Below are 26,119 nucleotides of genomic sequence, written 5' to 3'. Positions count from 1 at the left end.
TCCCATGCCTCATGCGAACGACCTGTGCGGCCTGTACGATCCAACTCTGTAACATCTCACAAACTTGGTGTTCTTTAAAGGTAGACTGCAAAGTCTGTTGTGCTGCAGACGTTGAGGTATCACCCGTAGTGATGGAAGGCTGTCGGATTCGGCCTGAGATGTAGACAATTTTAGGCCACTCTTAAAGACTCGTCATTTGGTGCAGAACACATTTTCCCCGGCCAGGTGCAGAGTGGCAGTCTGATATTCTCGGCAACGTTACAAGGCCTGAAGCAGACGCTGAGCCAAACAGGGGAGCAGCGGTTGTCTTGTGGACTCGTCCGTCGTATGAAGATCGTTGATGCTAAGGCTGGCTGGAGCACGTCTTTTGTCACAACCTGACCTGCAATGCAACCAAGGAACAGCAGCGCAGTTCAAAGGTAGAGCAGGTTTGAGTTGGACCACTCCATCCTGTTGTACAGGGAACGAATTCTAGGTTGGGTCAGATCTTCCTAGAAGGTTCAGTCCGCCAGCAGATTCGCCTAGACTTGTCAAGATGGTGCCCAGGCTCGTGATATCTGGGTGAGCGTGCAATTCTCTGCACCTGAGAAAACATCAGCGTGATGAGCGACCGGACATAGGGTGCTTGTCGCATCACTGAGGCAGCACCCAGTCAGCCAGCCACGAGCGGACAATCGAGGGTCGGCGCCAGCTCCTGGCAGCAGCACAACCTCTCGATCGCCACTATTTGGGTGTCTCTTCAGTGGCAAGTGGCGACACTCCGGCCAGCATCGGTGCACTGAACAGCATAACCAGCACTGGCCAGGACTTGTATGCATCGAACAATGAAAACAGAGTCTCGTTTGTCGCCGGGCTGAGAAAATGCAAGGGGGATCTCCGGTGCCTGGGCCCGTTTGCAATGCGGGGCCATGCGCGTTCTTAAATGAGGTCCTTGCACCGCAATGGCACCAGTGGCAGACTGGCAGTGGTTGTTAGTGGGTTCCATGCTTCCGGTTCGTTTGGCGATGATTGTAGCCGATTCTCAACTCGGGGAAAGAAGCCAAACACGATCTGGTGTGTCTGGTCTCCGAGGCCGCCGACAGCGCCGAACTCTGCCCTCGCTGCCCATTAGCCCTCGCTCCACCTTCCCTGTGTCTGCTGGATCGGCCCTATGTTCTTGCGGCCAAACAGCCACACAGCCTATTGGGATTCATTCTTCCCTCAATATCAGCTGATACCCGGACGTCCCTTCGGTTTGCTGCTTCCCAGCCTTTGCAAAAAGCATATGCTGCTGACTCCCCCAACCTTGGTGATTTTCCCTCTGACAGAGTCCCTTGAGCTACGTCGCTAGGGTGCGTGACGATCTTAGTAGTGGACCCCTCCCCCAGCTCGCTTGCTGAATCGGATAGGTCCGCGCGCGTCCTCCGCAACTGCTCTTTTGACCATGGATTCGAGCCGGGGCCAATTCCAGACAACGGCCGAAGGTGATGAGACACAGCCAAAGATCGAAGCTCTGACTCAAGAAGAGATCAATGAGCGTCTGCGCCGCAAGCGCAAGGCCCGCGGACAGAAGGCTTGCCATCCATGTCGGCAGAGGAAAGTCGGTTGCAATTATCAACACCCTTGTCAAAAGTGCATCGACCGCAACCACCCTGAGCTCTGCATCTATGAGCCCTTGTCCAAGCGCGCAAATCTCGACACTCCTACCAGTCAGGGGGTTCCGCCCAGCGCTGCCAGCGAGGGTCCGGCGGTGGGATGGAGCAGGATCAGCGAGAGACTGCAGACGATCGAACAGGCCATTCAAGAGCTGCGAAATGAGTTGAAAGATTTGCCAGGACGGGACAGGTCTCCTTCGATGCTGGTTGGCCGGCCCAAGGTCGAGAGAACGGGACGAGACTCGAGCAGTGAGGGTGTCGATCAGGACAACTTTGCCATCCACACCAGCAACGAAGTCACGGGCGAGACCGTCCACCTGGGCGGCAACTCTGTCCCGGCCATGGTCTTTTCGCTGAAGAGTGACCCCAACGAATATGACGTCCAGGATCTGCTTGGCAAGAGCATCCTACCTCTGTTCGGCCTGGACAACGAGAGTGCCACCTACCCTTTCGTTGACCTTTGGGGCTTACCTCACGGATCCTATGCCAGACTGCAGGCAATGTGCAGACTGTTACCCACGGACGCCGATTGCTTGCAGTATTTTGCACAATATCGCGATACGGCGCATGTTCTTTTCCCCGGCGTAGTCGACATCAAACAGTTTGAAGGAGAACTCACCCACTTTCTCATCAGCAAAGCTGCCGTGGCTAGGGATGCTCCTTATGAGGCTCTGTCGAATGACAACATATACGGCAAAACACTCCACTGGGTTGGATTGCTGTTCGCCATCCTCGCGTCCGGCTACCAGTGCTCGTCATTGCCGCGGAAAGAACGCCAACTGACTAGTCAGGTATACGTGTGCTGTGCATATGAATGCCTTCGCATCATCAATTACTTGTCCAATTCGAAGTTGCTCGATATCCAGACGTTGTTGGTGCTGGGGAACGTCATTTCCAATAACATGAACTCGGGCATCGCCTGGTGCCTGCTCGGACTGACCATTCGCATAGGGCAGAGCCTTGGGCTGCACCAGAAGACTTACCGGGCCAGCTCTGACGCCGAGAGGTCGACACGAGAAGAACTTTGGTGGCGCATCGTCTGGCAGGACAGCCTTATCTCGATCACATTTGATCGAGCATCGGCTACGCCCACCATCTCGCATCACAAATCAGTCCAGTCGGCCGACAACACGTGGTTGTCATATACCGACTGTATGAAGATCTTGTGTGAGACGGGTCTCGAGATTGTGCGGGAGAGGAGTAAACACTCGGATCCCCGGCATGAACTCATGCGGATCAACCGCCACCAGGGCGAACTGGCCAGAATGATGGAACACGCGCTCCAGCATCTCAAGGATGCCACGGCGTGCCAGTCGATGAGGGATCAACTCGAACACTGGAACCTCTATCTCCATCGGTCATACATCCTGTCGGAATTGTACCGGTCGGCCTTGAAACGCAAGCAGACTTCGGAACTCAGCAGCTTTCGGGCCGCATGCTTGGAAAATATGGCCAACACGGTGGATGCATTCCTGGGATTGTCCAATGTAACTCGGTTTGCCACGCAATCTTGGGCTGCGGTTCATCGGTCGCTGAGTTCGGCGCTTTTGCTTGGAATTCTGAAACAACCCCAGAGCCAACTCCGGGTCCGGACACTGCTTGACAAGCTTATTGTAGTCATGTCGAGCATCAGCTCTTCGCTGGATCCCACGGAGCTATCTGCTCCGATTTCGAGAGCTGTCAGAGCCCTTGCACGACTCAATGCACACCACGGCTCCGAGGTTGGGACAGAGCACAGTGCGGGTGGGCATGTCGTTCCGGGTTGGGAGCGAAGCGCGAGCTCGGATACTCTGATGTATATGGGGCATCCTTCGAATGAAGCGTCTGGGGATGACGCTGGTCGGTCTGATGATTCGCCTTATGAGTTGATGGAGAAGATCCTCTGGGGATCGCAGGGTATATCCCCAGTTTGAAGAGGATTGTCTTTCTTTCTTTGACTTTGATCTCGCTATACCTGAAGCATTCTCGAGTGCTGCTCTGGTGTGATTTTACAATGCATCGATGGCATTTCCACTGCGAAAGAGACCAAAGCTGGCTTTTGAGTCGCCCCCTTCTACTTCCTCATTTTCTATTTTGATCTTTCTCCGGGAGCTTGCAGTAGCTCCTTGGGTGACAAGCCCCTTTATGAAGCCATACGTATAGGTGACCTCGAAGCGTGAGGTGACCAGTTCGGGAAGGCTCGGATGTATTTCGGAGTGGTGGTGTGGTTGATCACCAGCGAAACGCGCGGAATACGGGGGTAAAAACCAGATACGCGGATTGGCGCAGTCCAGGCCTACGAGGCTATTGCTTCAATTTGCTTGGCTCAGGAGACCTCGGACTTGCAGCGCGCAATGGTCGGAGCAGGTCTAGGCCCCTGGCTCGAGTCTCTAGGCTTAGCTACCACTGCTACCTAAGGGGTGCCTAGTGTTACTTCGGCCTGAAGAGCCCCCAAAGATGCCCCCACGAAGGAGCCAAAAGCAACAACAATAATCCGGGCTTGGGCTTCTTAACCGTAGATACTCCGAAGGTACCTACCTGGGTACCTAAGTCCCCTACTGGTAGTGGTACGAGCGATCGGTACTCGCAGCTCTCGCTCGCTCCGCCCATGCTCCGTATCTCGCGAGGGTCTCGACTCGTCTTACTTTGACCTCCTCGTGCATTGCGCCATCACAGATTTCATCATCTCCGAGTTTCAACTCTCTCCCCAACCGAACCTCTCTGCTTCATCTCCGAAGTCCAGCAAGCGTCTTCCCATCGTCCCAACATGGCTACCATATCTCAGTCATATAAGACCCTACCCACGGTGTCACTCCTGCTACAAGGGATCTACAACTCCGAGACAACACCAACCTTGCCCTTTGAAGCACGAGCATCACTCCTCGATTACAAAGCTCCATAAATGAATACCATCATCTCCCAACCAGAATCCTTAATGGACATGGACGACTGGTACAATTTTGACTTGTCCACAGCCAGCATGGCTGAGCCGCTTGCATACTCGTCCAATCCCATGGCCTCCTACTGCCAGTCTAACGTGGCCGATTTCACCCTGTCGCAATACCTGGCCAAGCAGGGAATTCAGTATCCCTGGGACACCATTGACTCAAGCCTGTTTCACCAGAAGAACCCCATGGACTCAATGACCGCCGCAAACACATCTTTTCCTCAGTATGTGCCGGAGACAACGCAGTCCTGCAGCCAAAACAATCTCCTGGGGCGATGTGCTGGCGAGCACGAAGTCGCAAACAGCGTTTCCAGCTACGACTACAAGCTGCTCGATCTTGAGCCGTCTCTTTCTGATTCCTCAGCCTGTTCCGAAGTCGAAGATTGTGCGACGACAAGGATAACGCTGCAGCAAACGCCGCAGAACTCGACGACCACACGAAGACGGAGCCGCGAGAAGCGCGCCAACAACAAGTCAAGAAAAGTCACGGCAAAGACAGCTGCGTCTCTAGATCAGACGTACCCCTACAGAATCTCCAAGTCCAAGAGGACAACAAGTTCGAGTAGTGACAGCGAAGATATCGAACGGACGACGCTCGCAAAGCAGACCCACTCGGAGATTGAGCGCAAGTACCGAAACAATCTGAACGCGAAAATGCTGCAGCTGCATCGCACCTTGGAGAGCACGAGCCGGATGTCAAGCAGCAGCAGCAGCAGCAGCAGCAGCGACGACAGCGACTCGTCACAGCAAGCTCAGCCGGAGCAGCAGCCGCGAAAGTCAGACATTCTGAGCAATGCGTTGCAATACATTGACGAGTCCGAGCTGGAGATGCGGCACATGTCGGACGAGATCCTGCGGTTGAAGAATCGGCTGGTGGTGTTGCAGCGCATGGTTCGGTGCGAGGGCGATTGTGATGCGCTCAAACAGATAGTGAAGATGAAAATGGCATCATGAACAAAACCAAGCTTCTTCCTCACTTCTTATTCTTGCCTCTCTTCGGTAGCTGAGGAATTAGTACTATATTCCTGCGCAGTACATACGTCGATCCATGACATGATCGGTAGCTACCAGGTATGTACCTATTATTCCAATGCATGGAACGGTTTGAGGTACTCGGCGAGTCGGTACCTGGTACTTGTAGTGTTAGCAGGAAACGACGCAACAAGTACCTAGCGAGCTAGGTACCTCGTACCTTGTACTCCATATACCAATATTCTCAGCGGCGAATCTTCACCTCTCCAAAGTCCACTTCCGTTTCCAGACCTGAGCATTCCACCATTTGACCTGAGTCGTAACTAGGCCATTCTGAGCTGCTGCTTGGCGAGTTTTCTGAGGCACGTACTGAGTGGCGTAAGCAGAGCCCCAAGTCTGTGAAGGTTCCTACAACTTGGCCCCCGTGCTCCTAGTCGTAGGTGTTTTACATATTCGAAACGCCCAAGTTCCGGGCTTACTCTCTGTTATTGTTTCTAGGTGTGCATTGCTACTGCTTGGAGGAAGGTACCCTCCGACCATCGAGTAATCTGGTAGTTGGTGCCACCAGGTGCTTTCTGCTAGACGTCGTGATCGAGTTGAGCCAAACGCGTATCAAGAGGACGCTATCATCTGCACGCTAGCCTTACCCCGCAACCATTTTTCAGCCTCAATCAGCTTGAGATACGGCTGGTCAGACGGCAGTACAGGCGATTCTTTGCCATTGTTGTTTTCTACGAGCTTGTTACACTCGCCAGCTGGATCAGATCTCCTCAGCCAACAACGAGCTGCCGCTTGCCGTCCCTCCTAGTATCCTCCCGCCTCTGCTCAGCGCTCGGTGGCATCCCACCCACTGCGTAGAAATGCGCCTTTTGCAATGCAGCCTCACCGGCGAATTCAGCTTCAAAACCTTCGGTGACGACGATGAGATCCCCGCCTATGCCATTCTTTCGCACACCTGGGGATTGGACACCGACGAAGTTACCTTTGAAGAGATGGAAAGTGGCACTGGGAAGGATAAGCTCGGCTATGAGAAGATCAGATTCTGTGGAGAACAGGCTAGACAAGATGACTTGCAGTACTTCTGGATTGACACCTGTTGCATCGACAAGAAGAACACAGCTGAGCTCCAGCAAGCCATCAACTCGATGTTTCGCTGGTACCGTGATGCTGAGCACTGCTACGTTTATCTAGCAGATGTGTCTATCCCCTTGCCTAGCAGCAACGATGAGTACCCGTACACAACATGGGCATGGAAATGGACCTCCGGGATGCTCATAGTATGGGTCTTTTGGGGCTGGATACTAGGGCTCCTTGGCCGGGGATAAATCGGCACTAAGGAAAAGTATAATCTACAGCCGCTGGAATCTCAACTGCCAACAGGAGGAAGACAACATGCGTCTATGGTGGGTTTTACTTTGCTGCTCCACCAATTTTGGATTGGCTCGGTTGCCGGGTGCCAGCACCGGCAGGCTAGTCATACTTTAGCCTGTTACAGCTCCTGCGGAGAGTGATATCTGAAACCATGATGGGGGCAAGGCGCTTAAGAGCTCCGCGACCCGAGATCTGAGAACTGACACAAATAACAGGCAGATGTCTTCCAGATTAGCCCGTTCTCAGGGATTCACTGAATCTTAATTCATATGGAGTTTAAAAGAACGCTAAGTGTACGGATCTAATGAGCTAGAAGCTAGACCACGACATCTACTATGCCTTCTAAGCTGTTCTCGCAACTTCAACTTCCTGTGCCAACTCAGGAGAGGGGAAGAAGGAACTCTTGGCGCGAGAAGTTGAGATGGCCCTCCAGATCTAGGGAATCATCCCGAAGTCGACCTCCACGAGAACAATCTCCTGACTCAGAGTCATCAGAAAGGTTCGTATAGCCAAGGGCTTCAAGGGCAGCGATGACCTGACATTGGTAGACATGTTGCTGTCTCCGGCCACAATGAAGATGCGCCTATTCTGGTGGCGTCCAGCCCGCCAATCTCATCAAGCGCATCCCTTACCGAAACTCCCATTACCATCATCAAGGACGACAAAGCTACAGCGGGATCTACAGATTTATGGAGCTCGGCGTACCTCGAGGCACTCTACAGTTTCGGGGATGAAGTGAAGAGCGTTATCTTGAAAGGCGAGAGGATTGAGACGCTCCTGACAAGCTTGCAACAGACCAACAAAGAACTTGCGGGCGATTCACTGTTCTGGCGAGGACTGCGGAGATTGCAGGGCCCGCTCAAGACCTTCAAATTGGCCTTGGACATGGCCAGTCCCATTGCGAGTGCCCAGCTCACCGCATCAACGGCCGTTGGAGTTGTGAGCTGCGTAACTACGGTGAGTAACTCAGTCAGCGGTTTAGCAGCCACTGCGAGATTCTCAGACATAGACTAACCCAACCGAAACAGATTGCTATTGCCGTATGTGGAGCTGAAGACTCGCTCAATACTCAGATCATCAGCATGCTGGAACATGTCGCTATTATCGACGATTGTGATACACTCGGTCAGAAGTTAGATGTCGAGAACGGTATTCATAAGGTACGTGGATGTCTTTGTTGGCCCCTAGACTATGCTGTTCGAGTTCTGATCATGTTGTCAGGCTCTCGTCCCCGTGTACAAGGATCTCTTGAGCTTTTACATTGCCGCATTGGACATATTGACCAGCAAGGCGTTTGTGGTTGCACTCGTATGTGACCAGCTTAGCCAGCGCCTACCGACAATTGTCTCAGACTTTGTCAAGCACGCCGCTCTTCTGCGTGACAGGATCGGGAACGCAACACTGGAGCTTGTCACGGATATCAAGAAGCTGCTCCAGGACAATAAGAGTGAGTTTGCCCGCGAAAGAGAAGCTCCTCTTCAGCACAGAAGCTAAAGGGCCCGCTAGTTCAAAAGCTACTGGGCGTCAACAAAGACAAACAACGGAGTGAGTTCCACTCTGATCTTCGCGCACTTCGAGCCAGTGACGCTTGCAAATGGATACTCGCGGATCCCAAGTTCGTCGAATGGTACAATGCTCCGACTTCGGCCCAATTGGTCGTCTTTGGGCACATGGGATGCGGTAAAACTGTCATTACAGCACATGTCATTGAGGAGTTGATCCGCCTAAACAACCACAGGTTACCTCGTCCTGTCATATGCTACCATTACTGCGGAAACGACGAAAGAGGAACGGCACTGTACATCTACTCGAGTCTGATCCTGCAATTGCTCGATCAGCAAGAAGGCCTCAAGGTCGAGTTCGACAGGTGGTACGACAGGACCAAGGAATCAGAACGGTTGGATCCGGCACAGTGCTCCGCGGACCTGGGGAAGTTCTTGTCTGCCTGTGTCAAGAATCTCGACAGAGAACTGGTTGTCGTCATTGACGCGCTGGACGAGTGCGACAGCGATTCACGGGACGAGTTGATCATGCTGCTCGACAGCCTCTCAAATGAGACGCAGAGACTGAAAGTCTTCCTCTCGTCTCGGCCGGACGAAGAAATCGAAGGTTCTCTGCGGCGAGCCTCACGAATTCGCTGGAGTCCTAGTCGGGACCGTGATGCAATCATCGTGGAACACACTGTAAAGCGGTATCTCAAGAATTCCCCTCCAGACATTCAGTCCCTTGTGACCCAAAGGCTTTCCGAGTTGGCACAGGGAAGCGCAATTTGGGTCAAACTTACGGTCCAAGTTATCCAGAAGCGCAGGATAAGGGCCCTGGGTCCCATGAAAACTTTCTTGGCTGATATTCCTTCTCCGACGGAGCTCTCGCAGCTGTACAGCAAATTGTTTGCGTATGCAACTGGAAACGACCCTGCCAATGCGCAAGTCGCCGCGAGCGCACTGCAGACTCTGGCAGTGGCTCGAAGACCACTAAGCATAATGGAGTTGGGTTGGGCTGTAGCGTTGAACGATGCTGGCACAGACATCCGGACCGTGTCGCAGCTCGAAGCCTTGGTGGACGAAAGAAGAGTCCTGAACCTGCTGCAACCCTTCTTATCTCAGGTCGACTTCGAGGATGACAGAAAAAGACAGGTTACACTTGTGCATCAATCCTTGAAGGAGCTGATTCTGCGAGATGGCCCTTCTCATTGGACCCGGTCGCAAGACACTGACGGGAAGTCATCGACCGATGAGCAACGCATCCATCTACGACCGTCCAAACTGGAAGCAAATCTTCTACGCGTATGCGTCAAATACCTTCTCCTTGATGAGTTTAATGAGAACAACCTTTTCTCCGACGAACAAGAAACAATCCAAAGCCTCGAGGAGATGCCCGGCTTCGCATCATTTGACCTTTCCAGCGATGATGTCCCGCCACCTGTCCCATCTACCGCCAGTCCAGTTCTCAAAGACGAGGAAGAGGCCAAAGAGGCCAAAGAGATCTACTACGACCCTGCAGAACGTGGTTTCGGGGAATTCTACGTCTACGCATCTTGCTTCTGGTTAGATCACTTCAAAGTGGGTACACCAGATCTTTTGCCCGACATTTCGGATATCGTTAAGCTCTGCAAAGCAGGCTCGAAAAGGCTACAAAACTGGATTGGGCAAATGTGCCGCCCGGACTGCACGGTCACGCCAAAGTTCGATTATGACAGCCTCTCCCAGGACCCGCTCACCGTTGTCTCATTGCACGGGCCGGAGATCGCACTGAAAATGCTCCTGGAAGACGACAAGATCGATCTCGGAAGCAAGGAATTTCTGGTCGACTCTGTCAGGCAAGCCGTCAAGCAAATTATCCAGTGGGGCGACATCTCCCGACTGTCGATCCTCTTTCGGGATGCTCGAGTCGGCCCAGGGATTCGAAACATCGGGATCTTTCACCAGATGATGACGCAGTGGGCTTCCTCGGACAAGGAATCGCGACCATGGGCAGGCTCCTTTGATCTTGTCTTCGAGATTTGCGATGATTCCTTGGTCCGGGGAAAGTGGGGCAACGAACTCCTGTGCCTGGCCGTGAGCTGTGGTTGTCTCCCAATGGTCAAAAGACTCTTCGAAGAGGCGGCTCGGAACCCGGCCATGAGAAACGAAATTCTGCGAGATGTACGACGAGACATTAGGCCTCCGGATTATCACCAGTCGGTTGGCGAAGCGGTCTGGTACAACCACATCGAAATCCTTCGTTACCTGCTGGAACAAGAAGGCATCGAGCTCCATCTTCGGCATCGCGACTCTGATGGATACAACGTCATCCATAGGGCAGCGCGCTGGTGCAACCCCGAGGTGGTGTCCGTCCTCATTTCACACTTCCCGGAAGGTGTAAATCAAAGCAACAAGCATGGCGACACACCATTACACCTGGTGGTTTTTGGGGCCCAAGGGATGGTCGGCCGGCTGGAGTCAGCAAAGATCTTGTTGACAGAGGGTCATGCGGACGTGAGAGGAGGGCACACGGGTGAGCTGAGCAGCTGGGGAGAACCACTTCGAATGGCTGCAAGGTACGGCGACGCAGCGATGTGCTGTGTTTTAGTGGAAGTTGGTGGTGCCGATCCTCGAAGCGTGCTGAAAGTCGAGAATGGGCGCCCTGAGTTGATGGACCCTGTGGATTTCAAGGAACTAGCGCCCAAAGTTTTGGAAACTCTGTGCTCGCTTGCCGGCATGGCTTGCTAGGCGCGCGCATATCGGTGACAGATGTACAGAATAAGAACAAATGGTGCAATTGAGGCAACTCTGGTCGTTTGTCACGGGATGAAGAAGCGGGATATCTCGATTTCCAAACGTTTGTGCCCAATGCATTTCCTACCTAGGTATCCACGGAAGAAACCCTCTCTGTTTATTGCCAAAAGTGACGAGCGTGGGTTTCCCCTTTAACAGTTGACGCTTGCCGCTATCAAGCTCCGTGACCTCAAGAGCTCGTTTGTAAGAACTTGTCGATCTACGCGCCTCACGACATTAAACATCAAGGAAAGGGGTAACCTGGTATGAGGCAAACATAAGGAAGCACGATCTATCTTGTGCAAATGGGATGGGAGTGTGAGAGATTGTATCCACCGTCTTTGCAAGGAATCCTAGTTTCGGGAGCTTGTTACCCTAAAGCCGTCCTATCGTGGATGGTGGTGCCATCTTTCCCTATCCTCTAAGAGACACATCTACCAAGCATGGCGCGAGAACCCAATAGTAGTAGAGGTCCAAAAACGAAGCGAGGAATTGTCCCTTGACAATATTGAACGCCGCAACGCCAGCTGCCACAGGAAAATAAAGTCGGTGTCAAGTACCCGTCCGACTTGAATTGTGCACAAGCGGGCCTTGTTGTCCGGAGTATCCATTTTTTATGTCTCTTTATACTTTCATACCTAGGTACTCGGTATATTTATGCCATTGACGTGTTTGTGCATTTCTCACATGCGCATTACCTAAGTGTTTCCCTCGTATCGAGTACGTTGATCGATTGATCGAGATCCAAGCCAAGTTTCAACGAGTTGTCCCTGCATATGCCATGCTCGGGTACGAGGCACATTCCTTGGGAGTAGATACCCACCCGCCTAGATACCTACCCGCTACCTATCTAGGTAAGGAAACCACCTACCGGCTATCCGACAACGTCAAACTCCCCACCTCACCAAGGCCAGTGACTACCTATGTAGGTCCTTCCTTTCCGCTCCGAAGGACTTCTGCCCCGGCCAGTGTTCAAATGGACAAAACCGCGACGGATCGTCATTTCACTGCTACATCCATCTTTTCCAGATTGACCCCCATTTCTTTTGACCTTGCCGCCGTGTGGCCGGTAGGTAATAGTTGGCCATGTATGTGTAAAGGAAATGAATGTACAGTACCTACCTCAACTGGGAAGGTAGGATACTAAGGGAGAGCAATATTAGAGATCCCAGTCAGGCCACGATGCGATATGCTACGAGACGGGATATTGTTGTATCTCGCCCTGTCTCTCGTGTCTGTGCCTGATCTCTCACAAAAACGCCCTTTCTTCACCCAAAATTAACCAAAAAAAAAGGACGATGAGGGACAGCAAAAGTAAAAAGAAAACAAAGGTGTAAAATCTCAATAAGACGCCCACCATCAAACCATCATTGCGGCGGCCAGACGATAGTCAAGACTCACATATCACATATCTATCTTATCTCGCTTTCCATGGCTCTTTACACTATACAACAAATACGAGCACGGCCATGGCCGCGCCCCCACGCCCATACGTACACGTTCCTTTGGATAATCGGCCGTATCCTGTTGAATGAAGGTTGATTTCCTCCCATACAGCATGCTCTGGCTCTGGCTCTGACATATGCAAAACCCCTTTCGTGATGTAGAAAGACGAAGACAACGGACTCCCAAGTGTCCGGTTCAATCTTTCCTCCCTCTTTCAAGCTTGCCAGATTCCCTTTCACTTGTCAAACGCAAGCGTCCTGAGCACAGCCCATTCCTCGCACTTGACGAGGTTCCTGATGGTCCGCTCCTTGTCCTGCAGGTGCTTGATCTCGTCGGCCATATGCCGCATCTCCACTTCCGATTGGTGGATGTAGTCGATGGCGCTGTTGAGGATCTCGGACTTGCGGACCCTGCTCGGCGGGTGGAACGAGCGGACAGCTGCTGCTGTCGCGGCGTTGTCGCTGGACAAGCTCGACAACCGCGAGTAGTGCGGGCTCGGCGAGTTCACCTCCCTCAGCACGTAGTACAGCTGGCTCATTTTCCCGTTGAGGTTGTCGCGGTACCGCCGCTCCACGACCGAGTGAGCTGCCTTGGCTTCCTGTAGGGCGGTTTTGTCGTCCTCGTCCGCTTCCAAGGCCTTGAAGGTCGGTTGTCGTGAGGCTCGAGGCTTCCTTCCCCTCTTTTTGGGCCGTTGTTGGCTGGCAGAGGTATTGTTGTTGGCGTTTATAGACTCTACATCCTGGGCTGCTGACTTTCGTTTGCTTCCCCGCGGGCGTCCGCGTGTGGGCGGCTTCGTCGAGATCCATGGCACGACCTCGGACCACTTGATGGGCGGGGCTGCCGCGACGGTGCTCAGCGTTGAACACTCTGACTTCTGGCAGTCCTGGGTTGAGCCGGCCTCCTCCTCATCCTCCACCGGCTGGGTTCCAAAGTTGACGGTGCTTGAGCGGTAACAATCTTCCGGAGTGGTGGATTGCAACGTCTCGTAATCAGAAAAGGATATGGGCGGCGACAGCGGGAACTGTGAGGGTGGACCTGCACCTGTACCAAGCGGCTGACCGGGGAACGTCGTCACATTGTGTAGTTGGAGTTGTTGTTGTTGGTCTGGTCGTGAGGCTCCGGGCTGGTCTTTCAGGTACTCGTGACGGATAAACGGCTGGAATATCGAGATGTCAATGTCATTTAGAGGCTGCAGCAGAAAAATCTTTGTCAATACCAGACAGCGCGATCGGGGTTCCTGTCATGCACCCACCCCATTGCTAATGCCAAAGTCCACGAGGGAGTGGGCAGACATTGGCATATAGTCCATACAAACATGAATATACTCCCCAAGTGACAACAGTCCTTGGGGTCAGTTAACCTTGGTTCTTGGGCCTCGACAATGACTTTCTGGGAACTCTCAGGAGGGGAGCTCTGTTGTTATCACTGCTTTGATGTAATACAAGTACGGGTACGTGATGTTCATAGACTCGGCTTGCGTCAGATGCAATCTTGGCTGGGAGGGACCCGTACTTTGTAGGTATGGAACTGCTCCAGAAGCCAGGTCTGGCCAGCAAGTCGAGCGAATCAAGAAGCCAAATCACCACCGACCACGAGCGGCCTTTCGGGTGGTGACTGCCGATTTCATGAAAAATTGCTGCAAAATAACGTGGACGATCAAACTGGGAGACAGAGTGTGAACATGTGCTTCGCTTAAAGTGGAGTGCTCTTCGTGGAATTGTCGTCGACTCGCCGGGATTAGGGTCGGCATGACATATCCACCAATGTTGTAGTTTGGATCCATCTTCCGGACGCTTCCACCAGTGATGGCATTAGTTCCACCCCCTGACTGGGAAAATCCCCCGAATTGAGATAGGCCTGCTCGGGTTGCTCGGTCACTTCGGCGGCTTCGGCGGTCCAGGGTGTGTCAAGGCTGTGCTCCTGTTAGACGAGCCAATAAGCTCCGTTTTTAGATTCACTTTGGGACTGCATGGAATTAAATCTCCATCATAAAAGTTGAGCACGTAAACGCGGATCTTGAGGTACCCTATGTTGCCACTGGTAGCCTTCAGTGATGTAGAGAGGCGTGAAGACTTTGACGCGAGAGCGAGTTCGGTGCAATGGATGATGATTCAACCCGCCAAGCTAGCAGATTTATCGGCAATGGGCGTGCTCCTCGCAAAGCAGACAGCGATCCCCCTTGAGATGGATGGGATCCATGCATCGCATTGACGATTTGATAACGGAAAATTACCATAGTGTAGATATCGCAGACTGAGGCTGGGTCGTGCTAGTGTATGGATGGGGAGCGCATAATTAGTGGTACAGATTGCTTGGTCCATCCCGAAATCGAATCAGTTGAAAATTGCCCTTAGATCCATTGGAGAAAGAACAAGACAAGGAGCTGCGGTAATAAAAGAGAAGATGAGTTGGGTAGGTGGAGGGAGACGATATTATATAGTATAGTAAGTCTCGGAGCATGTGCCAAAGACCCTCTATAAATACCCGTCGCTTGGTTGTTGCACAACACTCTGTGGGACTATCACCGCATACCTTTTCCGGCCAGTGAGTTGGCGAGCACCATTTCTGGACATACCCTTCCTTTGAGCTCAAGGACCAGTCCCCCGTAAAGCTTCCCCAGGTGGTGTGACTGTTGAATGTCTGGGGGACCCGGCCCGTGCAGAAAAGCAAATCAGGACTGCGGGCTGTCAACCAATTCTCAAGATGAAGATGCTAGATAAATATATATGAACATACCGCCAATCCCAGTAGCTCTTTCAAATCATTTGCTCATGACTCTGTATCCCTGCTTGGGACATCCCAACAATCCAAAGGCTTTAACGATCAGAACTCCACCGCGACGCCGCCATTTCGTGTAGTTTGGCAATGGATTTGGAGAAAGGAGTAGGCAGGTGCGCCCCAGCACATTGCGTGCAGGGGCTTTCCATGACCGAGATGAAGTTGTGGACCAGGTACTGGACCGGCCTCGTCCTGGCAAGATCGTCCATGGTGCATAACATCAAGGCAGCGCTCATTGCTCTCTGCACGAATATTGAAGACTGCTTGACCGCCGGGGCAATGACCTGTAAGTGGAGGAAGCCGGTTATTGCACCGCTCAGACATCGCACATAGGCGTCCATGTCGTCCGGACTGGAGCCTCGGTCTCGAAGAAGCGTCCGATAAAGCTCAGCATTGACGTAGGAGCGGTGTAGATATAAGCTCCAATATTCGAGCCGAGCTTTGGTGGTGTGACAGAGTGTTGCATCCTTGAGGTACGATGCAGCCTCCTGGGACATTTCGTTGAGGACTCCCGAATATCGCGATATATCTTCAAGACTGATGAACTGGCCGGCTCCTCTGTTAGAACGTTCCCGGACAATTTCCAGCCCGATTTGGCAAATTTGCTTCATGCAATCGTTGTAGGAGAGTTCGCTGGGTCCAGGGGTACCGCTCGTCCTCTGCATCTGGATAGTCGAAGGTCTGTCGAAAGCTAAGGCAAGCGAACTTTCTTGCCATATGATGCGCCACCTGTTCTCAAGTTAACAGACACTCGACGTAGCACGTGGAGCTCAACGAACCATAATTCTTTCCTGAGCCTTTGCAGGTTGTCTGGTGTGGACATGGGCGGATCAAGATGTAGTCCAAGGCTTTGTGCGAGTCGGATAGTCAACCCTTTGCCCTTGTTAGTATTTTCCTCTCACAGAGATGTATATTTCCCAGCATTTTACCCTCAAAGCACCAGGCAACACCAGCATCGAGGCTGTTGGCCATGACATCGGCAATGACCAACATGGTTTGAACGTCGAATAGAGTCGGGTATCCGAGGTAATTGGTAGATCGCAAGCATTCGTAGGCGCAGCAGACTGCAACTTTTGTCAGTATAGAGGAAATACAGTAGGGGAAAAGTGGGGGTCAGAAAAATCAATCACCGTAAACTCGAGATTTCCAGCGACGTTCTTCACATGGAAGAGTTGAATATTGACAACCTGAGGCCAAACATGCAAAAAGCAACCCGAGCCAGTGAAGGTCTCTGCCGCCGACTAGCTCCGAATGTGGTGGCGAGTCCGTCTCTGAGAGCGGTGTCTGTTGGGTGTTTGGTCGTCGAGTAAGGAATTCGTGGAGGTCACTCTGAAATTGGTCGAGGTCCGGGATGGCTGGGAAAACTGCATGAGCAGTCTCGCTGTAACAGGTGAAGAGGCTGCGGCAGTCCACGTCGCCCGGTAGTAATTCGCACAGGCTCTGAAATCTCGAGGCCGGCTCGTTGTGCAATCCCCACAGCGCTGAAAAGGGGTAAGTGACCGACTGGTTCTCTAGGGCGAAGATAGAGAGGATCTCCTGGTTCGAGATATCCTGTGCCCAGCCTGTAAGGTCAGCGCCTGCCGTTGCCACCACCGGAGGCTGCTGCACTGGATGGCGTCCCAAGTGCATAGGCTGGCCTGTGCCCCGCGTGCTCGGCCCTGGCGGCGGAGCCGTCCACCAAGTCACATCTCTGCTGGGACTGCGTTGCGATTGTTGCCCGACCACAGTGGACGATTCTGGTCTGGGCGGCGTCATTGCGCCCAGAACCCGGTCGATGTCATCTCTCATCTTCCATAGCGTCTGCTCGAACAGAGCGGCTTTCTGTGCCACCGCCGGCTCGTCTGAAGCTGCGGGGGTGTTGGTGCTGGCGCTGGCGCTGGCAGCGGCCGAGGACGACGAGGTCTCGGGAAACGACTTTGCGCGGGGGGCGTCATAGATGCAAATCTCGGGATAGCCCCTATCAATGCAGGTTTGACAGGGCTTCACGTAGTTGCACTTGACTTTGCGTTGATGGCAAGGGTAGCAGGCCCTTGGGGTTCTGTTGTCCCGGCGCTGTCGAAGGACCTCGTCGATATCCTCTCGCGATAGATCTGGTTTGCGTTGTTGTAGGTCCTGAAAACGATCCATGCTCCGTCATGGTCTCGATATGGACCGTTCTGGCATCTGAAACTCGGCATTTCCCTTCCTCTATATGCCCCCAGAATCAAAACTCAGCCTCTTATGAAATGGACAATCTGGTATTGACTGGTGGCAAGTGACTAGGCTGTAAGGGGCAATGGGCGGGCTACGTCTCGTGTGGTGGGTACGGCACATGCCGCCTATCCAGAATAAATGGCACGACATTCTCTTTCCACCCCAGTGTTTTCTCCCTAAGCATCGCGTAGAGAATACCTCGCACCATTCTCGAATCTAGGAGAACGTAGCCGCGCCATTTATCGAATCTCCTAGAATGGTCACAAGACTCTATCCTGCTTTTTGTTTGTTAGGCGGCCCGGGGGCTTAGGGGCCTCGGGCCATATTGGCGCAGATGCCGACTACGTACTTGGCGACGCCGCTGCTCGGGACGACGATAGAAACACTTCTTTCAGACTGCGCCTCTCCAAATCACTTGGAGGGGTATTCCAGAGAATCTAGAACGTCTATTCGGAAGCAAGAAGGCCCGATGAGTGATAGTGAGCAACCGTGGACGAAAGATGCGACCGGATATCACTCAGTACCGGACGAGCAGTTTCTTGAACTTTCAGACGGTGGTAGAAATGCGAAATTGTCCGCATAGCCGTTGCTGTTTTGCCAAAGAAAGTCATGTTGTTCCGATGCGCGCAGAGTCAGTTGATATATGTGTTGGATAACCATGTATGCATCTCGAGGCTGAAATAAATCCAAGAAGTGGCTCCTTAACCTAGTATTTGTAGGTTCGTTGGATCTGTCCCACCAAACTAGACCCGCGGCCACTGTATCCTTCCAATTACCGGCGAGCCGGGTGCCGACCACTTTTTGGCCACCAGTGACCGGAAATTCCCCAGAATAATCTGTTCCTTTCCCAATTTCATACAAGTTTGATCTGGACACAGTGGCCATTGTTGCTCTGACAAGTTTGCCATCGACTGCCGGAGTGAAGAAAGAAAGTGGAAGGAATGGACACCAGGCCTACACCAAGCCTACACCCGTAATAAGGTGGAAAGACCCCGACAGGTCCAGGCCTTTGTTCGGGCCCTGCAGCTTGTGGGCCCCCCACAAGTAACGGGCGCACAGGATGACCAGGGTTGTCGATCTGAACTGCGCGGATGGACGGGGTTGACTGCTCAAATCTGCTGAGCTATACCGGAACCGGTGGGGAAAATTCTTCCTTAGCAGGCATCACGAGAACCTCCAGAAGTATTCGATGAGTCCCAATCCACAAAAGGGCTCCAACGGTGTTCGGACCCGTTCCGCGCTGGCTGTCATTGATGATTTCTCTCCCCCGCCTCCCCCAGAAAGGACGAAAGTGCTGAGCGCCACATCTTGCTGCGCTCAAATAAGCGAGTCCGCGAACTTCACACTGACCCGTCGCTTGTGTCCAATGCAGACGGCCAGGGTAGTTGTTTCGTCTGGAAAATGTTTGACCCAATGCTCCCCCATGTTCAGCGCTGCCACTGCTGCAGACTCGGGAATCTCGAAGCTTGTGCAGACCTGAACAGAACAGCTGACATGAACCCTTGACGACTGGTTGTCGACTCGCGGCTCGTGGTTCTTCGTCGACCGGTGTGCCGTGCTCAGTTGGTGAACAGTAGAGTAACCATTCTACCCGCAGTGTGGAGCTCCAAGCAGCAAAATCTTTTTTCTCTCGGACACCGTAGATGAATCGGTACCGCGGACTTTCCCCCTTCGTCCGTAGAGATGTCTCATGTATGGCATTGGTCACATGCACCATGTGAGTTGATTTTGCCTTGCGATGAAAGGCTACACCAAGAAGGTTCCATGCAGCCAGCCTCGCAGCCTGCAGGGCCCTGGAGGGTCTCTAACGAGTAAAAATGTCACAAGAGTGATTACTTAAGAAGATCTAGATTTAAGCTTCAGTACCGGTTTCCCTTTGGCTGTAGTTAAAGGTACTTAATACTCCGGGGTACCTCGCGAGTACCTAAGTACCTATCGAGCTATGTAGCGAGGAATTAGCGCCAAGGCACCCGACATTCCGGGAATATCGCGGTCTCCTCCGTGCTCCGTGCTCCGGGCTCCGTCCCACATTGTATCTTTCCGGCCAATGACACAGTGTGTATAGCCAGGTACCTAGGTAGCCGCTACAACACACAATGTACCGCTTTGTCGAGGGATCCCAATTCGGGCTTACCGAGACCAAAAAACTATGATGTTGATATTTTAGAGCAATTATGACTGTGCAGATCTTGTGGACGACATGACCGAGTTCTAACCTTTGTCTGCCTACAGTACTCGGTAATACCTGCATTACTAAAGATGTCACACCACGCAACTTGTATACAACCCACCTGCAGACACCCAATGTCACCTGATGCCTCGTGCGTAAATCCCCAAGGTCGAGGGTGCATAATCCATCTTTGCTTGGTGTGGTGCACTATTCATCTGATAATCCCTCAATGCAGTGCCGTCAAAGGCCTTGGGGACTACTTCGTACTCTATGTATGAGAGATTTTATGCAGAGGGGGCCTAAACCCAAAGGCAATATGCTTTGCTTCCTTTTACCAAGCCATTGCACCGTCCGTGACCCTAGTCTCCAGAAACACAGGAGAGGCCTCCCTCGTAGAACCATCGCCTTGAACATACCGGATATCATTGAGACTTCAGTTTGTCCGTCAACTCAGGCACCTTTTCAAAGAGATCCCCAACCAGTCCTACATCCGCGACTTGGAAGATTGGCGCATCGGGGTCCTTGTTAATACATGCAATGACTTTGCTGTCCTTCATTCCCGCGAGATGTTGGATGGCGCCCGATATTCCCACGGCCAAATACAGTTGAGGGGCGACATTCTTCCCCGTCTGGCCGACTTGCAAGCTGTTGTCCGCAAAGCCACTATCCACTGCCGCTCTCGAAGCTCCAATGGCCGCGCCCAACGCGTCTGCCAGCGGAGGCATTAATCGGTCGAATTCTTCTTTGGATTTCAAGCCACGGCCGCCCGAAACAACCTTCTCGGCGGAGGCCAGCTCAGGACGATCGGATTTTGTGAGGTTTTCAGAGATCCATTCGGTGGACGACTCAGCCTTGGTGTCCACGCCATCCTCAACACTAGCGGAGCCGCCTTCTGTCTCTGCTGGTGCAAAGGATGTTTGGCGCACTGTTAACAGTTTGGTGGGGTCGGTGCTCTGGACCGTGAGAATGGCATTGCCGGCGTATATAGGTCTGACAAACGCTGTATCACATCAGCATAAGTGTCGTGTTTTCGGTGATGGGGTTCCAGCTCACTGTCTTCGCCCTCGATACTCATAACATCCGAAATCTGCTGGACGTCTAACAACGCCGCCACTCTGGGAAGCAGACTCTTGCCAAACGCCGAATGCGCCGCAATCACATGAGTATATCCTCCCTTCTTGATATTCTCTACCAGCAGCGGCGCCCAGTTCTCGGGTAGCCCTCTGTCGTACGCCTCGTTCTCCACCGCGATGATCTTCTCTAACCCTTTGATTTTTGACGCTTCTTGTGCGACCGTCTTTGCCGACTTCCCGGCGACGAAGCCATGTACAGAGCCTCCAAGCTTTTCTCCAGCCGTGACTGCCCCTAGCGAGCCACTGTTGAGTTTGCCATCTCTTTGCTCGAGGATGGCAAGTGTGGAAAGTAGTCGTGCGATGGATGACGATTGGAACTGGAATAAAAGGCCGCGGGGCGTGGACTGGGCGCGAACTGCCCGGATTGCGGATTGCCCAGCTAGTGACAGCATGGCTGGAAAGGACGTCTCTCCTGCTGGAAGAGCAGATATGAGGAGAGATTAGAGGAGCGACGCTGGAAAACCAGAGCAATGTCGTGTAGATGAATTCTTGGTCGCGGTCTTTAATTCGGCGATTGACGTCTTCGAGTAAACGGGAGCCGCCCAAGCTTCCACCGAGCCAGCCACTGGTACCTCGACCTCGGGAACTTCAGGGTTTACGCGAGTTTCTCCCGAAGGCAAACATTCCGATGTCGGGAAACTCTTTTCCAGGCACAGCCTTGACTTCAGCGTCCTTTGGATTATTGTTGAAGCTGAAAGGCAGGGTACAGCAATACCTAGTAGGGTTGAAGAAGGAAAATGTTCCAAACACACATTCTGCATTGCATTTTCACGAGCATATTTGCCCACTCCATTCTCTAACTTCACCCATCGGAGCTCATTCTGGGCTTTGTCTTCGACAGTGATACGAAAGACAACAAACCCAAGTTTCCGGTTACAGATGAAAGACGCTGATGTCTGGTTCCCTTCCGCTATGCATGACGCTGAACGCTAGACAAGAGACGACAGCCTGTCGTGTACACAGACGATTGCACAGACATGCAACCCAGAAAAAAAAGACACAGTAAGAAATCATGCTCGGGAGACAAGCCGCGCGCTCCCAAACCTATCCCGCCGCTTTCCACTACGACGATGTTGGAAGGACAATGTCTCGCATGGACTATTTGGGCTTCCGCCAGAAGTATTGCTATGCTGTGTCAGTCCAGAACTGCTGAGAGAGCACGAGTCGGGAGACCTTACCTTGTGCTGTTTGCGGCAAGCTCGCAAGCCCGGCTTTCGTAAATCATTGACTACAGCTTCCTTTCTCTTCTCATCCTCATCTTGGTCTGGAATGTAGTAAAATTCGCTTTCCAGAGGCTTGCCCGCCGCATCTTTTCCTTCCCTGGCAACTTCACCAATGCACGCTGTCTCACGGATGAGGTTTCTGATTTCATTGATGGACAAAACACCAGCCTCGCGGGGAAGGTGGCTTAGAATGGTGGACAAGGGAGTAGATGACAATCTCGAGAAGGCGAGCTGGTTGATAATGTGCCCCTGCACGTCAAATTCTGGGTCTTTCTTTTTAGGTGAGCTCAAACCGTCGCTGTGAGGAAGAGGTTCTGTGTGGGAAGAACGTGTGCTTGTTGCCGAGTCACTAGGGTAAGGTGAATCTCCAGCGGAGACTGACGCCATGCGTGGCAGCAGATTTGCACCAAACGGTCCGAAAGAATGGATGATGGGATCGTTTTCCTCGTCATTGTCCGAAAACTCTTCGGCAGACAACGCAGCACTATTCTGAGAGGTCTCGGCGTGTCCCAAGTTCTGTGACAATGCCAGTGTAGACTGTGACACTTCAGTACCGGTGACCGTTCCACTGCTCTCGTTGGTTGGTTCGGGATCCTCATATATTTCGACGGTAGCTGGAGGAAGTGGCGGTGAGGAGGGCATTACAGCTCGAACCGCGGGTGATGGGGAGATGGGAGAAGCAAGTCGTCGTCGAACCTGCATTGGGCTTGGGCTGGGTGGTGTTGAATGGCGCATCATGGCGCGCTGGCGCTTGGCCGGAGAACTATCCTCCTCCTCGTCTTCAGAAGAGAAGGCGCCCAGGTGAGGTTTAGGAGGCCAATCCACGACGACGCGACTGTCATGAACGTCAATCATGATCTCAGAGTCTCTAATGTCGGACGAAAACGTCTCTCCCTTCTTGACCTCATAGACCTGGCCCTTGCAATGTATCTTGATCCCATTCCAACCAGTACATGTGATTTCGACACGATCACGCTCAAGACGCGAACCGGCAACTTTGTAACAAGCTTCCACGTGGACTCTGGAGATCAGACGGTTCGAGGAGAATTGGTAGTCGCAAGAAGCGCTGGATCTTCCCATACGCGTTACCTTGCCATCGGCTTGCAATTGGATAGAGGGCACAGCACCCAGAGGAGTACGTTCAGCAAGGGTAGACGAGGTCCGTGGAAGACTAGGTCGGGATTTGGCTACATGTGCTGGTGAGGAAGACAGAATAGCGGTAGAAGAAGTAGGTACGGGTGTAGGATAGGTCGTGTGCTCGTCGAGAACATCTCTGTTTCGTTTGAGGGGTCTGGGTAAAGCCGGTGACGAAGACAGCGGTTCGAAGGCGGGAAGCAGTGATGTTGCTGCTCTTTTCGGGCCTGGAGAGGGTGAGACGACTGTCTCTGCGAGGGTGGTCGAAGGAGACATGGTCACCAGGCGTCACAGTGCCCAGCTACTCAGGAAGCGCGGTCGCTGGGGGTCGAGTTGCCAGCTCAAAAGCGCGTCCTCGGCAGAGGAACGGGGCCCAGCGGGACGAATCTGCTCATGAGAGGTTCAGCAGAGAATCAGACAGGAGGAAGGAAGAAGGACAGCACGTCAAGAATGCAGCTGGCCACGGAAGAGGTCAGAGGGCATGAGGTTGGACATTGAAAAGGTGCTGGTGGTGCTGGTGGTGCTGGAATGGATGGACTGAGGGCAACTCACGCGAAGTGGAATCGTGGATTGGAGAAACGAGACCAAATGACACCCACCCAGCGAGCCAGGCTCCGGAATGGCAGAAAAAGGCAGATGAATGGCAGATGAATGGCAGATGTGGAGTGGCCCGAGTCAAACGTTCTGCGCGCCAGCATTTTTCGCACGCTTCTGACGCCACTAACTAGCAAATGCCCATGACACGCATCGAGGAGCGCGTCTGGCACCGATGATCGAGAGATTCGCTCACAGTTTGGCCCAATATTAGAATAATTAATATCACCATTTCAATTCCGAGGATAATCTGGCTTTTTATTGAGGAGGGAAGAAATGCAGTGTGAGAAAATGGCTCCTTTCTGCCGCCATGTCGTTGGCCACCATCTACGCTAGAGTTACATTGCATTGCATGTTTGGCTTCATCGTAGACCGAGCACCCGTGAACGCGGTACTTCGTATATACTAGGTATCAATGGGATGTACTCGGTAGTGCTCCTGCCCCAGCCAAACATGCCATCGTCGCAGCAGATCATTCACGTAGCTGTAGCTCAACACATATCTATCACTGAGTGCTGCATCGTCACGGAGCTCGCTCTTCTGCATTGCATTGCATCCCATCCCTTCCGGCTCATCGGCTGTGGGCGGGATCTTCAGTGGGAGAAAGTTGGCGAGGCACCGTGATTGATGATTAGAGGCGGAAATGAGAATTGGAGAGCGGCGGCCAGATCGAGGAAGGTCAGCCGAGCGAGATTCGAATTTTCCCCACAACTTGAACTGCGACTCGCCGGCAGCAAAGTCGCCCGACCACTGTGACCAGGGTCCTTTTTTGGAACTTTTTTTCTTGATGCGGCTGTTGAAGAGAACACCCTCTCGACCAAAAGACAAACTGCCCAACTCCTAAGATGGCTGCTCTTACCAAGGTGACAACCACGGTCATGTCCAAGCAGCCGCAACAGACTCCCTATCAGCTCCATCCTGACCAGGTATGCATGCAATGGCCGCCTGTCCTGAATCGCTTTCTCTAACCGCTTCCCTTCCAGACTCTCAAAGCCTCCCGGGCCTTGCTACAGCACATTCAGGCAGAAACCAAGCGCTTACAGCAGGCATCTTCAAAAAAGAGCCTCCTGGCCGCCAGCGGCTCTGATTCAGAGGACGATGCCACCGACGACCCAACGGCCCCGATTTGGCTCACCCTCACCACCAAACAACACATTGTGGACAAGAACCGGCTGAAGCCCAGCAAAATTGCCGTCCCACATCCCCTCAACACATCCCCAGACCTTCGGATATGTCTGATCACCACCGACCCTCAAAGAGCAGTGAAAAACGTGGTGGCTGACCCTGCATTTCCCGAACATCTCAAGTCTAGAATCACTCGAATCATCGGATACACCAAGCTCAAGGCGAGGTACAAGACATTTGAACAATTGAGGGAACTGCTCTCTGAGCATGACCTCTTTCTCGCGGATGATCGTATAGTCACCCGCCTGCCAGGAATCCTGGGCAAAGTCTTCTACAAGGGGACCTCAAAAAGACCCATCCCTATCATGATCGCTGATCCCAGGAAAGACAAGCCAAACAAACCGAAAAAGTCAAAGGAAGACAGCACTGCTGCTTCTCCTACATCTCCGTCAGCCCTGGCCAAAGAAATTGAAAAAGCGCTCAATGCTGTTCCTGTCAGTCTCCGACCCGGTACACTTGTCGCCGTACGTGCTGGCCTTGCCTCATTCAAACCCGAGCAGCTGTCGGAAAATATTGCAGCCATTGTTTCAAAGTTGATTGAAAAGCACGTTGTCAAGGGATGGAGGAATGTAAGAGGCATTCACATAAAAGGGCAATCCTCATTCGCAGTACCGATATGGTTGGCGGATGACCTGTGGACCGAGCATGGTGACATAATTGCCACGAGAGATGAAAATGATCCTTTAGAAGATGGCGTTCAGCAAGGACAGAAGCGAAAGCGAAATGCAGCAAGCACAAAAGGTCCCCAGGCTGGCTCTCGGAAGCGTCTAAAGGATGACCAAGGAAAAAACGAAAAGCCTGTGGCCGATCAAGAAGCCGCACGTGCACGAAAAAGCAAATTGGCTGCTCAGAAAGCGAAGGTATTTGAAGAACAAGTCTGAGCAATGACCGTAGCACATGTAAAGGGCTATCACTGCGACACATAATGAACAAGAGTTTGATGTCCACTCTAATGTCCAGCGTCTCCGTGCGGCCTGTAATTCCCATGCAAGGCTGCTCCAGCTTGTTTTAGGTACATGTCCATGTACCTGGGTAGGTACCTCGCACACGCTCGTACTTTCACATTCTAGGGACGCTGCTGGCTGGTTCGTAGAATCGTAGGGG

At 52.7% G+C, this 26,119-nt stretch overlaps 9 protein-coding genes across 9 annotated transcripts; 5 read left to right on the top strand and 4 right to left on the bottom strand.

Annotated features, from left to right (window-relative positions):
- Positions 1-1,423: 1,423 nt before the first annotated feature.
- Positions 1,424-3,547, top strand: Z520_11933 (uncharacterized protein; the record flags this gene model as incomplete). Its single annotated transcript, XM_016782420.1, has 1 exon — positions 1,424-3,547. The coding sequence occupies one exon, from the start codon at positions 1,424-1,426 to the stop codon at positions 3,545-3,547; it is 2,124 nt and encodes a 707-aa protein (XP_016626448.1).
- Positions 3,548-4,593: 1,046 nt separating this feature from the next.
- Positions 4,594-5,514, top strand: Z520_11932 (uncharacterized protein; the record flags this gene model as incomplete). Its single annotated transcript, XM_016782419.1, has 1 exon — positions 4,594-5,514. One exon carries the CDS (start codon positions 4,594-4,596, stop codon positions 5,512-5,514), a length of 921 nt encoding a protein of 306 aa, XP_016626447.1.
- Positions 5,515-6,392: 878 nt separating this feature from the next.
- Z520_11931 (uncharacterized protein) lies at positions 6,393-6,857 on the top strand (the record flags this gene model as incomplete). The annotated part of the gene is made up of 1 exon (XM_016782418.1): positions 6,393-6,857. The coding sequence occupies one exon, from the start codon at positions 6,393-6,395 to the stop codon at positions 6,855-6,857; it is 465 nt and encodes a 154-aa protein (XP_016626446.1).
- A 381-nt stretch (positions 6,858-7,238) lies between these two features.
- Positions 7,239-11,114, top strand: Z520_11930 (uncharacterized protein; the record flags this gene model as incomplete). The annotated part of the gene is made up of 5 exons (XM_016782417.1): positions 7,239-7,402; positions 7,452-7,860; positions 7,932-8,063; positions 8,125-8,350; positions 8,410-11,114. The coding sequence occupies 5 exons, from the start codon at positions 7,239-7,241 to the stop codon at positions 11,112-11,114; spliced, it is 3,636 nt and encodes a 1,211-aa protein (XP_016626445.1).
- Positions 11,115-12,840: 1,726 nt separating this feature from the next.
- Z520_11929 (uncharacterized protein) lies at positions 12,841-13,899 on the bottom strand (the record flags this gene model as incomplete). The annotated part of the gene is made up of 2 exons (XM_016782416.1): positions 12,841-13,794; positions 13,858-13,899. 2 exons carry the CDS (start codon positions 13,897-13,899, stop codon positions 12,841-12,843), a joined length of 996 nt encoding a protein of 331 aa, XP_016626444.1.
- Positions 13,900-15,421: 1,522 nt separating this feature from the next.
- Z520_11928 (uncharacterized protein) lies at positions 15,422-17,510 on the bottom strand (the record flags this gene model as incomplete). The annotated part of the gene is made up of 4 exons (XM_016782415.1): positions 15,422-16,112; positions 16,163-16,256; positions 16,313-16,447; positions 16,514-17,510. The coding sequence occupies 4 exons, from the start codon at positions 17,508-17,510 to the stop codon at positions 15,422-15,424; spliced, it is 1,917 nt and encodes a 638-aa protein (XP_016626443.1).
- Positions 17,511-20,168: 2,658 nt separating this feature from the next.
- Positions 20,169-21,271, bottom strand: Z520_11927 (uncharacterized protein; the record flags this gene model as incomplete). The annotated part of the gene is made up of 2 exons (XM_016782414.1): positions 20,169-20,746; positions 20,800-21,271. 2 exons carry the CDS (start codon positions 21,269-21,271, stop codon positions 20,169-20,171), a joined length of 1,050 nt encoding a protein of 349 aa, XP_016626442.1.
- A 706-nt stretch (positions 21,272-21,977) lies between these two features.
- Positions 21,978-23,512, bottom strand: Z520_11926 (uncharacterized protein; the record flags this gene model as incomplete). Its single annotated transcript, XM_016782413.1, has 2 exons — positions 21,978-22,004; positions 22,058-23,512. 2 exons carry the CDS (start codon positions 23,510-23,512, stop codon positions 21,978-21,980), a joined length of 1,482 nt encoding a protein of 493 aa, XP_016626441.1.
- Positions 23,513-24,675: 1,163 nt separating this feature from the next.
- Z520_11925 (uncharacterized protein) lies at positions 24,676-25,896 on the top strand (the record flags this gene model as incomplete). The annotated part of the gene is made up of 2 exons (XM_016782412.1): positions 24,676-24,756; positions 24,814-25,896. 2 exons carry the CDS (start codon positions 24,676-24,678, stop codon positions 25,894-25,896), a joined length of 1,164 nt encoding a protein of 387 aa, XP_016626440.1.
- Positions 25,897-26,119: the final 223 nt, after the last annotated feature.

This window comes from Fonsecaea multimorphosa (assembly GCF_000836435.1).
Source record: "Fonsecaea multimorphosa CBS 102226 unplaced genomic scaffold supercont1.45, whole genome shotgun sequence".
Lineage (NCBI taxonomy): Eukaryota > Fungi > Ascomycota > Eurotiomycetes > Chaetothyriales > Herpotrichiellaceae > Fonsecaea > Fonsecaea multimorphosa.
This window is presented reverse-complemented; position numbering and strand designations above follow the sequence as displayed.